Source organism: Nycticebus coucang, chromosome 3 (assembly GCF_027406575.1).
Source record: "Nycticebus coucang isolate mNycCou1 chromosome 3, mNycCou1.pri, whole genome shotgun sequence".
In the NCBI taxonomy this organism is placed as follows: Eukaryota; Metazoa; Chordata; class Mammalia; order Primates; family Lorisidae; genus Nycticebus; species Nycticebus coucang.
The window spans coordinates 131224499-131239450 of NC_069782.1; the positions used below are offsets into that span (position 1 = coordinate 131224499).

Below are 14952 nucleotides of genomic sequence, written 5' to 3' on the forward strand. Positions count from 1 at the left end.
AATAGAAAAATTTAGCCAGGCATGGCGGCAGGCGCCTGTAGCCCCTACCTGGGAGGATCCCTTGAACCCAGGAAACTGAAGTTACTGTGAGCTAAGCTGATACCACAGTACTCTAGCCTAGGCAAAAGAGTAAGACTCTGTATCCAAAATAAAAAAAAAGTAAACTGTAAAACAGCCTCAAGAAGGTCCTCCACATTGTAGATTGTATTTGTTTTGTAAGTGTTTACTAAGTGTTCTCGTAATCATAACACTGTGTATTTGCTGTTTTCCACCCCTCGTGACTTCCCCTAACTGTTGTTTTTGATTTTGTAATTATGTTTGTTTACCCAAAAGTCAGAGCCTCAGTCAACTCACGGCTGCTCTCAGAAACCCCATGTTGGGACATGGAGGCAGTCGCTGGCTCTTTAATAAAAGGACTCCTCTTTAAAAAAAAAAAAAAAAAAGAAGGTCCTCCAGAAGGCAGCACCACTATCATAGGAGACTACAGCTTCATGGATGTTACTGTCCCTGAAGATTTTCCACTGGGACAAGATGCAGAGGTGGAAGACAGTGATATTGATAACCCTGACCCTGTGTAAGCCTAGGTTAATAGTATGTGTGTTGAATCACAGTTTTTCTCAAGATTAAAAATAAATACATATTTTTAAAAACAAAGAAAACCTTATACAATAAGAATATTAAGAAAATATTTTTGTACAGCTGTATAATGTGTTTAAGCAAAGTGCTATTACAAAAGAATCAAAAAGTTTTTAAAAATTTTAAAGCTGGGCAGCACCTGTGGCTCAGTGAGTGGGGCGCCGGCCCCATATACCAAGGGTGGTGGGTTCAAACCCAGCCCCGGCTGAACTGCAACAAAAAAATGGCCGGGCATTGTGGCGGGCGCCTGTAGTCCCAGCTGCTTGGGAGGCTGAGGCAAGAGAATCACATAGGCCCAGGAGCTGGAGGTTGCTGTGAGCCGTGTGATGCCACGCACTCTACCGAGGGCAGTAAAGTGAGACTCTGTCTCTACCAAAAAAAAAAAAAAAAAATTTTAAAGCTATGGGCGGCCCTTGTAGAACAATGAGTAGGGCACCAGCCACATACACCCAGGCTGGCAGGTTGGAACCAGCCCAGGCCAGCTAAACAACAATGACAACTGCAACAACAACAACAACAAAATAGCCACGGGCAGCGCCTGTGGCTCAAAGGAGTAGGGTGCCGACCCCATACGCTGGAGGTGGCGGATTCAAGCCCAGCCCCGGCCAAAAACAAAAATATATATATAATTGCTAAAAAAAAAAAAAAAAATAGCCAGGCACTGTGGCAGGCACCTGTAGTCCCAGCTACTTGGGAGGCTGAGGTAAGACAACCGCTTCTTGGTGTGTGCCACACTTTCTGGGGGCAAGACATGATTGCAAGAGGGACTTTACCTAACAATTTCAATCAGTGTAACCTGGCTTATTGTACCCTCAATGAATCCCCAACAAAAAAAAAGACAACTGCTTAAGCCCAAGAGTTTAAGGTTGCTGTGAGCTGTAATGGGACAGCACTCTACAGAAGGAGACAGAGCGAGACTCTGTCTCAAAAAAAAAAAAAAAAAAAAATTTAAAACCTAGGCTCGGGCTTGACGCCCATAGCTCAGTACTTAGGGCACCAGTCACATGCACCGGGGCTAGTGGGTTCAAACCCAGCTCCAGTCTGCTAAGCAAATAAACAAACTAAAAAAATAGCTGGGCATTGTGGCAGGCACCTGTAGTCCCAGTTACTCTGGAGGCTGAGGCAAGCGAATCGCTTGAGCCTAAGAATTTGAGGTTGCTATGAACTGTGATGCCACAGCCCTCTACCAAGAGTGACAAAGACTCTGTCTCAAAAAAAAACTTAAAAAATTTTAAAAGAGGTTACAGTAAGTCACATTTAAATTATTATTGAAGAAAGGAAAAATTATTTTCATAAATTTAGTGTTTATAAAGTCTACACTAGTGTATAGAAATGTCCCAGGCCTTCACATTCACTCACCACTCACTCTGTGACTCACCCACAGCAACATTCAGTCCTACACACTTTGTCATAGTCATAGAGACCCTATTCAAGTGTACCATTTTTCATTCTTTATACTGTATTTTCACTGTACCTTTTCTATGCTTAATTATGCTTAGATACATAATACTTACCACTGTGTTACAAATGTACAGTATGCTTACAGTAACATCCTAGGTTTGTAACCTAGGGGAAATATTCTGTATGTGGTGTATAAAAAGCTGTATCATCAAGGTTTGTGTAAATACAACCTATGATGTTTGTATGATTACAAATTTGCCTAATGATGTATTTCTCTGAATGTATACCTTTCATCAAGTGATATATGACCGTATGAAAAAATCTAATCTTTCTCTCTTTTTTTTTTTTTTTTTGCAGTTTTTGGCCAGGGCTGGGTTTGAACCCACCACCTCCGGCATATGGGGCCAGCGCCTTACTCCTTTGAGCCACAGGCGCTGCCCAAAAAAGTCCAATCTTTCAAAACAGATATACTAAAGTCACTGGGTCCCAATCCTGGCTAATCATTACACTCACAGAAGATTTTTTTTTTTTTTTTGGAGACAGAGTTTCACTATGTCACCCTCAGTAGAATGCCATGGCGTCACAGCTCACAACAACCTCAAATACTTGGGCTTAAACGATTCTCTTACCTCAGCCTCTCAAGTAGCTGGGATTAGAGGCACCTGCCACAATGCCCAGCCATTTTTCTGTTGCAGTTGTCACTGCTGCTCAGCTGGCCTGGGCTGGGTTCAAACCTGCCAGCCTCAGTGTATGCGACTGGCACTATAACCACTATGCTCCAGGTGCCAAGCTTCAACAGGGGCTCTTAAAAAGAAAATTCCGGGTGGCGCCTGTGGCTCAAAGAAGTAGGGTGCCGGCCCCATATGCCAGAGGTGGCGGGTTCAAACCCAGCCCCAGCCAAAAACTGCAAAAACAAAAGAAAATTCCCAGGTACCCTTGCCTCCACCAAGAGACTGTGAATCAGTATATCCAGAGTAAAGCCTAGAAATTTCTTTTTAAAAAGTTCCTAACTCGGGCGGTGCCTATGGCTCAGTGAGTAGGGTGCCGGCCTCATATACCAAGGGTGGTGGGTTCAAACCCAGCCCTGGCCAAACTGCAACAAAAAAATAGCCATGTGTTATGGTGGGCACCTGTAGTCCCAGCTACTCGGGAGGCTGGGGCAAGAGAATCGCCTAAGCCCAAGAGCTGGAGGTTGCTGCAAGGTGTGAGGCCACGGGAGGCTGAGGCAAAAGAATCGCCTAAGCCCAGGAGCTGGAGGTTGCTGCAAGCTGTGAGCCCACAGCACTCTACCGAGGGTGAAAATGTGAGATTCTGTCTCTAAAAAAAAAAGTTTGTAAGTGTTCTAATAAGCTGGGTTTGTGAACCACTACCTTAAGGGTTACCTACTTTATTAGAAGTCATAACACAGGATATCTTTAAATAACTATATCCTTTGCCCATACATTTAACATAGGAATTGGTTTATTAAAATTAATTTAAACACCATTTACCAATAATATGTCTTCTATGTTAAACAAGAAAGATAACAACTGTCCACTAAAAGACCCACTTACCTCATATTTTCTGTAGTTCACCAGCAAAGCCAAGAGAACAACGGCATCATACCCATGCTCCCTACGACTTGGGGGATGGGAAAGTATCTGTAACAAGCACCAAAAATGCATGAGTTTCTCATTCTAATTGTTTCCCGTCTCCTGGGAACACAGAGAAAATTTGAGGATGTGGCTTACCCAAAAGAGAAAGAGGTAGTAAGAGAACTGACTTACCTGTAGAATTGCTTCGAATATGCTATTGATCATTACATACTCCAAGATAGTGTTCTGGCTGATGTTATCTGTCACCTGAATGCAATAAACATCTTTTAAAGTCTGTATTGAGGCACCCTAATATCTCATGTAATCTCCTCCCTTAGCAAATAAGAGAACTAGTAATATTAAACAAAGCAAATTGAAAACTTCCTAAATCCATAAACATCTCATTGCTTCTCTCGTACCCTCACACAAGCATTTGTTTAAGTTTCTTGGGGGCCATGCATGGTGGCTCATACCTATAATCCCAAGACTTGGGAGGCCGAGACAGGTGGATTACCTGAGCTCACAGGTATGAGACACCATCTCAAAAAAACAGGCAGGTGTAGTCTGAGGTTAAAAAATAGCCAGGCATTGTAATGGGCACCTCTAGTCCCAGCTACTCGGGAGGATAAGGCAAGAGAATGGCTTAAGCCCAAGAGTTTGAGGTTGCTGTGAGCTATGACGCCATGGCACTCTACCGAGGACGACAAGGTAAGACTCTGTCTCAAAAAAAAAAAAAAAACAAAAAAACAAAGCAAACAAAAAACAGTTTCTTGGGTTTCATTCCTCAAATATATAAGAAGTGGTTTCTGGGCTCGGCACCTGTAGCTCAAGTGGCTAAGGCACCAGCAGCATACACCTGAGCTGGCAGGTTCGAATCCAGTCCAGGCCCGCCAACAACAATGATGGCTGCAACCAAAAAAAAAGTGGTTTATGAAACCAGAAGTATTTAAGAGGTGGCAGGAAAAGGGAACCACCTGAAATAAATGATCAACACTACTGTCCTCCCACTAGAAAGTACAGGCCAGCCTCCAGTTATAAAAGCAAAGCCAGAACAAATAAAAATATTCAGAATCATTAGAACTATTTCCAAATGAGACCTGATAAGGACAAGTACAATTATCCAGAAGGCAGCAGTTCTCCCAGAGTGGTACTTCTAAAGTCATAAATATTATATAGTCTGATAACTAAAAATACCAGCAGTTGCTCCAAAGAGCAACGTCTAGGAAGCAAAAAGCCCTTGCAATTAACTGGCTATACATCCAGACACAGGGGAATGATGTAATACCCCAGTAGAGATTATTTTTTCTTTTTTTTTTTTCCCTAACTTTGGGCTTGAGTATTCAAATAAGCTTGCTCCTGCTATTAATTAATATCCCACTATTAATAAAAACATAGATGGGTCACTTACGGTCACTAAGCAAAGGAGAAGTTTTAGACATAAACTCTTCAGACTCTCAGAACCTTCTGCACAAAGCAATGAATCCAAACTCTCCATCAAGTTCTGAGAAAGAGAACCATTAAACATTAACCATATCAAATAATATCTATATCCCATCTTTACCAAACTATGGGTTATGTTACACAGGGTAATATGAATAAAATATAATGAAGCAACCATATAATTCCCTAGTCCTAGGCTTTGTTAGATTAGACAATGAAGGGCAGCACCTGTGGCTCAGTGAGTAGGGCTCCAGCCCCATATACCGAGGGTGATGGGTTCAAACCCAACCCCTGACAAACTGCAACAAAAAAATAGCCAGGCGTTGTGGCAGGCACCTGTAGTCCCAGCTACTCAGGAGGCTGAGGCAAGAGAATCGCCTAAACTCAAGAGCTGGAGGTTGCTGAGAGCTGTGACACTACGGCACTCTACTGAGGGCGACAAAATAAGGCTCTGTCTCAAAAAAAAAAAAAGATTAGACAATGAAAAGGAAGACTTCAAAGTTCATCTATTTTAGGGAAAATATTTTAGAGAACAATTGCACAAAATAATAAAGAATTCACTATTCGGCTCGGCGCCTATACCTCATAGGCTAAGGCACCAGCCACGTACACCGGAGCTGGCCAGGTTCAAATCCAGCCCAGGCCTGCCAAACAACAATAACAATTACAACCAAAAAAAAAAAAAAAAAAATAGCCAGGTGTTGTGGCAGGCACCTGTAGTCCCAGCTACTTGGGAGGCTGAAGCAAGAGAATCGCTTAAGCCCAAGAGTTGGAGGTTGCTGTAAGTTGTGACACCACGGCACTCTACCCAGGGCAACAGCTTGAGACTCTGTCTCAGAAAAAAAAAAAAAAAAAAAGAATTCACTATTCTATCAAATGAATGTTTGCCACAACCTATCAGCCCCATATAAACCTTTAGTTTAGAATGAGGAAAATAGGCTCAGCGCCCATCGCTTAGTGGTTAGGGCGCCAGCCACATACACCGAGACTGGTGTATTCAAACCCGGCCCGGCCTGCTAAACAACAATAACAACAATAGCCAGGCATTATGGCAGGTACCTGTAGTCCCAGCTACTTGGGAGGCTGAGGTAAGAGTACAAGCCAAGAGTTTAAAGTTGCTGTGAGCTATGATGCCATGGCAGTCTACCAAAGGCAACATAGTAAGACTGTCTCAAAAAAAAAAAAAAAAAAAAAAAAAAAATTGGCTGGGCATTGTGGCAGACACCTGTAGTCCCATCTACGTGGGAGGCTGAGGCAAGAGGATCCCTTGAACCTAGGAGTTTGAGGTTGCCCTGAGCTATGATGATGCCATTGCACTCTAGCCTGGGGCAACAGAGTGAGTCCATCTCAAAAAAAAAAAAAAAAGGAATGAAGCAAATAAAAAAGGGAAACCTATTGCTTAGATAACCACATGTAAATTTCATTATTTGATAAAGAAAGCATATCACTTGTTGCTGGCAAACTGAACAAAAGACAAACTGCCTATCACTAACTAAATGCACAAGCTAGCTTATGTCCATCATGGTCAACACCACTCAGCAACGTAACTGGAATTTATTATTTGCACTAAAAACTAGCTAATAGACCCAAACTAATCAAAAGACAAAGGCTTTAAATACTAAAATAGAAGGAAGAAGAAAAGAAATATTCTACATTGAATGAAGGAGGAGAAGGGATAGAGAGTAAGGGTTTAGCATGCTGGAAGGCCACGGGGAAAGTTCAAAATAAGCTATTTTAGTTCAATTCAATAAAGACACATATGCATAAGCATTCACTCTATGCTAAATATTGTGCTTTCTTTCTTCTTTTCTTTTTTTCCAAAACCAGCACCATACTATAAATATTGCACTTTCTTTTTTTTTTTTTTTTTTTTTTTTTTTTTTTCAGTTTTTGGCCAGGGCTGGGTTTGAACCCGCCACCTCCGGCATATGGGGCCGGTGCCCTACCCCTTTGAGCCACAGGCACCGCCCTAAATATTGCACTTTCAAAAAATATAAGAAACAATAAGACCGTGACCCGTGCTTGAGGTGCTTTCAGTCTAATAAGAGAGAAAAATAAGCAACCAGTTATAAGTCAATGGTTACAGTGACCAAAATGTACATGAAGGAAGGGAATTAGCTTTAAAAATCATCTACTTTTGACCCCCTCAGGCATGAGTTATACAGTGTGTCCATAAAGTTTGTGTGTAATTTAAAGTATTTGTAAATTTTAAATTCCACACGTACTTTAAAGAACCCTGGGCAGCACCTGTGTCTCAGTGAGTAAGGCGCCAGCCCCATATACCAAGGGTAGCAGGTTCAAACCTGGCCCTAGCCAAAACTGCAATAAAAAAAACAGCCGGACATTGTGGCAGGCGCCTGTAGTCCCAGCTACTCGGGAGGCTGAGGCAAAAGAATTACCTAAGTCCAGGAATTGGAGGTTGCTGTGAGCTGTGAAGCCATGACACTCTTCTGAGGACAATAAAGTGAGACCCTATCTCTAAAAAAGAAATAAAAATAAACATACCTTGTATTTTGAAAAAATCAGTAGGAATTGGGGGTGGGCGGGGAAAAAATCAGTAGGAATTAATTAAAACTTGCAGAGGAGAAGACAGGAGCACAGCCTACAGACATACGAAAAAATGCTCATCATCCTTAATCATTAGAGAAATGCAAATCAAAACCACTTTGAGGGCGGCGCCTGTGGCTCAGTCGGTAAGGCGCCGGCCCCATATACTGAGGGTGGCGGGTTCAAACCTGGCCCCAGCCAAACTGCAACCAAAAAATAGCCGGGCCTTGTGGCGGGTGCCTGTAGTCCCAGCTACTCGGGAGGCTGAGGCAAGAGAATCGCTTAAGCCCAGGAGTTGGAGGTTGCTGTGAGCTATGTGAGGCCACGGCACTCTACCGAGGGCCATAAAGTGAGACTCTGTCTCTACAAAAAAAAAAAAAAACAAAAAAAAAACCACTTTGAGATATCATCTAACTCCAGTAAGATTAGCCTGTATCACAAAATCCCAAGATGTTGGCGTGGATGTGGAGAAAAGGGAACACTTCTACACTGCTGGTGGGAATGCAAACTAATACGTTCCTTTTGGAAAGATGTTTAGAGAACAGTTAGAGATCTAAAAATAGACCTGCCATTCAATCCTACAATTCCTCTACTAGGTATATATCCAGAAGACCAAAAATCACATTATAACAAAGATATTTGTACCAGAATGTTTATTGCAGCCCAATTCATAATTGCTAAGTCATGGAAGAAGCCCAAGTGCCCATCGACCCATGAATGGATTAATAAATTGTGGTATATGTACACCATGGAATATTATGCATCCTCAAAGAAAGATGGAGACTTTACCTCTTTCATGTTTACATAGATGGAGCTGGAACATAGTCTTCTTAGCAAAGTATCTCAAGAATGGGAGAAAAAGTATCCAATGTACTCAGCCCTACTATGAAACCAATTTATAGTTTTCTTATGAAAGCTAAAACCCAACTATAGCGCTAGAAGAAGGGGAAAGGGAAGAGGGAGGGGAGGAGAAGGGGGAGGATGGGTGAAGAGAGAGTAATTGGTGGGACCACAGCTATACAGTGCATCTTACAAGGGTACATGTGAAATTTATTAGGTGTAGAATATAAATGTCTTAACATAATAACTAAGAAACAGCCATGAAGGCTATGTTAACCAGTTTGATGAAAATACTTCAAATTGCATATAAAACCAGCACATTATACCCCATGATTGCATTACACAGCTATGATTTAATAAAAAAAAAAAAAAAAAAAAAACTTGGGAGGGCTAGGCAATGTGGCTCATGCCTATAATCCTAACACTCTGGAAGGCTGAGGAGGGTAGATGGCTTGAGCACACGAGTTTGAAACCAGCCTGAGCAAAAGTGAGACCCCCCTATCTCTAAAAATGAAACTGAGGCAAGAGGATTGCCTCAGCCCAAGAGTTTCAGGCTGCTCTGAGCTATGATGCCACAGCACTCTACTTAAAGGCAACAAAGTGAGACTATCTAAATCAGTGGTTCTCAACCTTCCTAATGCTATGGCCCTTTAATACCGTTCCTGTGGGTCACGACTATTTATTTAGACAACCGATAGTCTAAATAAATAAATAGATAAAACTTGGGAAAGAAAGGAATTAACATGTTCAAAGACACAAGGAATGAAATGGCCCTGGTGTGGGGCTGAGTAAATTATTATGGGAGTATAAAAAAATGAAGTACTGTATGGCTCGGCACTTACAGCACAGTGGTTACGGTGCCAACCACATACACTGAAGTTGGCGGGGACGAACCTGGCCCAGGCCTGCTAAACAACAATGACAACAGCAACAAAAAATATCCAGGTGTTGTGGCGGGCACCTGTAGTCCCACCTACTTGGGAAGCTGAGGCAGAAGAATCCCTTAAGCCCAAGAGTTTGAGGTTGCTGTGAACCATGATGCCACGGCACTCCACCAAGGGGGACATAATGAGACTCTGTCTCAAAAAAAATAAAAGAGGTACAGTGGTAAGAGATATGACTGGAAAATTAAATATGGTGCAGATCATGAACATCTTGTAAGGATAACTAGAAGTATGGTCTTCATTCAGTTAGTGATACGAAACTAATGAAAGATTTTAAGCAGGAAAGGACTGAGTATAAAATGCATCACTGTGGTATTAGTATGAATGACAGATTTTTTTTTTTTTGTAGAGACAGAGTCTCACTTTATGGCCCTTGGTAGAGTGCCATGGCCTCACACAGCTCACAGCAACCTCCAACTCCTGGGCTTAAGCGATTCTCTTGCCTCAGCCTCCCGAGTAGCTGGGACTACAGGTGCCCGTCACAAGGCCCGGCTATTTTTTGGTTGCAGTTTGGCTGGGGCCAGATTTGAACCCGCCACCCTCAGTATATGGGGCCAGCGCCTTACCGACTGAGCCACAAGCACCACCCACTGAGCCACAGGCGCCGCCCTGAATGACAGATTTTTTTTTTTTTTTTTTTTGAGACAAGAGTCTCACTTTCTTACCCTCAGTAGAATGCGGTAGCATCATAGCTCACAGCAACCTCAAACTCTTGGGTTCAAGCAATCCAAGTAGCTGGGACTACAGGCGCCTGCTACAAGGCCCAGCTTTTTTTAAGAGACAAGGTCTTGCTCTTGTTCAGGCTGGTCTCGAACTCCTGTGCTCAAGCAATCTATCTCCCTCGGCCCTCCAGAGTGCTTGGATTGCAGGCGTAAGCCACCATTTAAAGATGGTAAGAATGGAGGAAAAGAGACCAAAGAGGAACCTATCAATTTCCTGAGATAGTTGCCATGTCCTATTTACCTCGGCATCCTCAGTGCCTACCGAAGTGTCTGGAACACAGGAGCCCAACAAATGTTTGTCAAAAGAATGAAAGAAGACATCGCTGCAATAGTTCAGGTAAGAGATAATAGGGAAGTGACAGTAGGAAAACAAAAGACAGATATGAGAAATATGAACTGAGGTAAAATTAGCTGAACTTGATGACCATTTGGGGAAAAAAGATAAGGAAAGATGAGAGAGAGGAAAGAGCTCTCTATGATGCCACAGCACTATGCCAGGGGGACATAGTGACACTCTACTCCATCTCTCTCATATCCATGAACAGCCATCAGAAGCACCCATTCACAGGTACATCTGAGTCATTACGGATGACTCCCAAGTTTTGGGCTTGGGGACTGAAAAGACAGGTACCCCCATTCTGAAAGGGAATGAATGAGAAGATGCAGGAGGAACAATTAATTCCATGTTGGATATGTCAAACAAGAGATACTTACAGGAGTGAGTATACTCAGCAAGTACTTACAGAGTACACCAGTCTAAGAGATTTATGAGGGGATGTTGAGGCTATAGATAGAGATGTAGCAGTCATTAGCATATACAAAGTAAGAACTATGAGAAAAGAGAAGACACCTTGGATTTTAAATGAGTATAAAAGGCCAGAATTGAAAAAATGACTCTAGGTACTAAATCTTTGTGTATTCATAATTGTATATTCATAAATATCTTTGGTAACTTAAACCACTATAAGGACTCTTCGTTTTGTTTTGTTTTGTTTGTTTGTTTGGCTGGGGCTGGGTTTGACCCCGCCACCTCCAGCATATGGGGCCAGTGCCCTACTCCTTTGAGCCACAGGCACCACCCCTTGTTTTGTTTTTTTGAAAAAGAGTCTCACTATGTCATCCTATGTAGAGTGCCATGGTATCACAGCTCATAGCAACCTTAAACTCTTGGGCTTAAGTGATGCTCTTCCCTCAGCCCCCCAAGTAGCTGGGAATATAGGCACCCGCCATAATGCCCAGCTATTTTGGGGAGGTAGTTGTCAGTGTTGTTTGGCAGGCCTGGGCTGGATTTGAACCTGCCAGCTCTGATGTATGTGGCTGGCACCCTAGCCACTGAACTACAGGCGCCAAGCCTATACGGACTCTTTGGTATACAGATTCCTTTATTTTAAATTTACTGAATGACAGAAGACTAGTTCTTACAAATACATATTATTAATATTCATTCAATATAGTGTCAAACACTGCAAATCATATGTCAGATAATGGACTTATAGCTAGAGTATATAAAGAACTCATACAATTCAACAATAAAAAGCCTAATCTAGCAATAAGCAAAGGATTTGAATAGATATTTCTACAAAAGAAATATAGGAAATGGCAGCGCCCGTAGCTCAGTGGGTAGGGCGCTAGCCATACACACAGGCTGGTGGGTTTGAATCTGGCCTGGGCCAGCTAAAACAATGACAACTATAAAAACAACAACAACAACAAAAATAGCCAGGCGTTGTGGTGGGTGCCTGTTGTCCCAGCTACTTGGGAGGCTAAGAGGTGAGAATCACTTAAGCCCAAGAGTTTGAGGTTGCTGTGAGCTATAACGCCACAGCCCTCTACTGAGGGCAACATAATGAGACTCTGGTCTCAAAAAAAAAAAAGAAAAGAAATATAGGTAAGAAAAAGACAAGAACGACTGTTAATGTGATGTGGAGAAATTGGAAACCTCATACATTGCAGGTGAAACTGTAAAATGGAACAGGTGCTATGGAAAAATGGTTTGTCAGTTCATAAAATGTTATAGAGAGAGTCACCACATGATCCAGTAACTCCTCTCCTAGGTATGTGCCCAAGAGAATTGAAAACATATATTCACAGAAAAACTTATACATGAATGTTCATAGCAGCATTATTTATAATAGCCAAACTATTAAAACAATCCAAATGTCCATCAACTAAGGAGTAGATGAAATGCGGCATACCCATCCAAACGAATATCATCTGGCAATAAAAACGAATGAAATACTGATATACCCTGTAACATGGATGAACCTTAAAAACATTACGCTAAATAAATGCTAGACACAAAAGGCCAAATATGGTATGATTCCACACACAGTACATGAGGTCTCCAGAAGAGCTAACCCCACAGAGACATAAAGCAGATATATGACTGCCAAGGCTGGGGAGAAATGGGAGTGGGAAATGACTGCTAATGGGTATAGAGTTTTGAGGAGAGTTGATGAAAATGTTCTGAAATTAATAGTGGTGATAACTGTATAATTATATGATTATATTAAAAACCAGTGGATTGTATACTTTAAAAGGTAAATTATATATGAATTATAACAGTATTTTAAAAAGATTGTAACAGTAGGAATAAAAATTCCGATAAATCAAAGTCATTGTGTTAAATAAGAAAGCTTAAACTTTGTAACTAAAGTTATCCTCATGGCTTGGAAGAAGAATCAACATTGTTAAAATGTCCATACTACCCAAAGCAATATACAATTTTAATGCAATCCCTATTAAAGCTCCACTGTCATACTTTAAAGATCTTGAAAAAATAATACTTAGTTTTATATGGAATCAGAAAAAACCTCGAATAGCCAAGACATTACTCAGAAATAAAAACAAAGTGGGAGGAATCACGCTACCAGACCTCAGACTATACTATAAATTGATAGTGATCAAAACAGCATGGTACTGGCACCAAAACAGAATGGTAGATGTATGGAACAGAATAGAGAACCAAGAGATGAACCCAGCTACTTACCATTATTTGATCTTTGACAAGCCAATTAAAAACATTCAGTGGGGGGGGGCACCTGTGGCTCAGTCGGTGGGGCGCCGGCCCCATATACCAAGGGTGACAGGTTCAAACCTGGCCCTGGCCAAACTGCAACCAAAAAATAGCCAGGCGTTGTGGCATGCGCCTGTAGTCCCAGCTACTTGGGAGGCTGAGGCAAGAGAATCACTTAAGCCCAGGAGTTGGAGGTTGCTGTGAGCTGTGTGAGGCCACGGCACTCTACCGAGGGCCATAAAGTGAGACTCTGTCTCTACAAAAAAAAAAAAAAAAAAAAAACATTCAGTGGGGAAAAAATTCCATTTAACAAATGGTGCTTGGTGAACTGGCTGGCAACCTGTAGAAGACTGAAACTAGACCCACACTTCTCACCATTAACTAAGATAGACTCTCACTGGATTAAAGATTTAAACTTAAGACATGAAACTATAAAAATACTAGAAGAAAGTGCAGGGAAAACTCTTGAAGAAATCGGTCTGGGTGAATACTTTATGAGGAGGACCCCCCCGCCCCGGGACAATTGAAGCAGCTTCAAAAATACACTACTGGGACCTGATCAAACTAAAAAGCTTCTGCACAGCCAAAAACACAGTAAGTAAAGCAAGCAGACAGCCCTCAGAATGGGAGAAGATATTTGCAGGTTATGTCTCCAACAAAGGTTTAATAACCAGAATCCACAGAGAACTCAAACGTATTAACAAGAAAAGAACAAGTGATCCCATCTCAGCCTGGGCAAGAGACTTGAAGAGAAACTATTCTGAAAAAGACAGGCGCACGGCCTACAGACATATGAAAAAATGCTCATCATCCTTAATCATCAGAGAAATGCAAATCAAAACTACTTTGAGATAAGATTAGCCCATATCACAAAAATCCCAAGACCAGAGATGCTGGCGGGGATGTGGACAAAAGGGAACATTTCTACACTGCTGGTGGGAATGCAAATTAATACATTCCTTTTGGAAAGATGTTTGGAGAACACTTAGAGATCTAAAAATAGACCTGCCATTCAATCCTATAATTCCTCTACTAGGTATATATCCAGAAGACCAAAAATCACATTATAACAAAGACATTTGTACCAGAATGTTTATTGCAGCCCAATTCATAATTGCTAAGTCATGGAAAAAGCCCAAGTGTCCATCAATCCACGAATGGATTAATAAATTGTGGTATATGTACACCATGGAATATTATGCAGCCTTAAAGAAAGAGGGAGACTTTACCTCTTTCATGTTTACATGGATGGAGTTGGAACATAGTCTTCTTAGTAAAGTATCTCAAGAATGGAAGAAAAAGTATCCAATGTACTCAGCCCTACTATGAAACCAATTTATGGCTTTCATATGAAAGCTATAACCCAGTTATAACCTAAGAATATGGAGAAGGGGGAGAGGGAGGGGAGGGGAGGGGGAGAGGATGGGCAGAGAGAGGGTGATTGGTGGGATTACACCTATGGTGCATCTTACAAGGGTACATGTGAAACTTACTAAATGTAGAATATAAATGTCTTAACACAATAACTAAGAAAATGCCAGGAAGGCTATGTTAACCAGTGTGATGAAAATATGTCAAATGGTATATAAAACCAGTGTATGGTGCCCCATGATTGCATTAATGTACAACGCTATGATTTAATAATTTAAAAAAAGTTAGCCTCACATATTAATTTTTATATTACAATTTATAAATATTCTTGAGAATTTTGATTACATGATACAAAAAATAAAATAAACTGTTTAGTCTTTACCTACAAGAAAAGGATGCCTCAATTTAAATTTGAGTTTAAATTTTTTTTTATTCAGATAAACCAAATCTATTAAATAAAT

The 14952-nt window shown here is 41.3% G+C and overlaps 1 protein-coding gene across 2 annotated transcripts in view; it reads right to left on the minus strand.

Moving 5' to 3' along the window:
• The window catches only part of ARMH3 (armadillo like helical domain containing 3), a 242132-nt gene that overhangs the window by 194753 nt on the left and 32427 nt on the right, over window positions 1–14952 (minus strand). For both annotated transcript variants that reach the window (XM_053583043.1, XM_053583044.1), the window contains exons 6-8: window positions 5020–5112; window positions 3804–3878; window positions 3591–3677 (exon numbers count right to left, since the gene is read on the minus strand). In XM_053583043.1, coding sequence (XP_053439018.1) covers window positions 3591–3677; window positions 3804–3878; window positions 5020–5112 — 255 coding nt within the window. The remainder of the gene's footprint in view (window positions 1–3590; window positions 3678–3803; window positions 3879–5019; window positions 5113–14952) is intronic.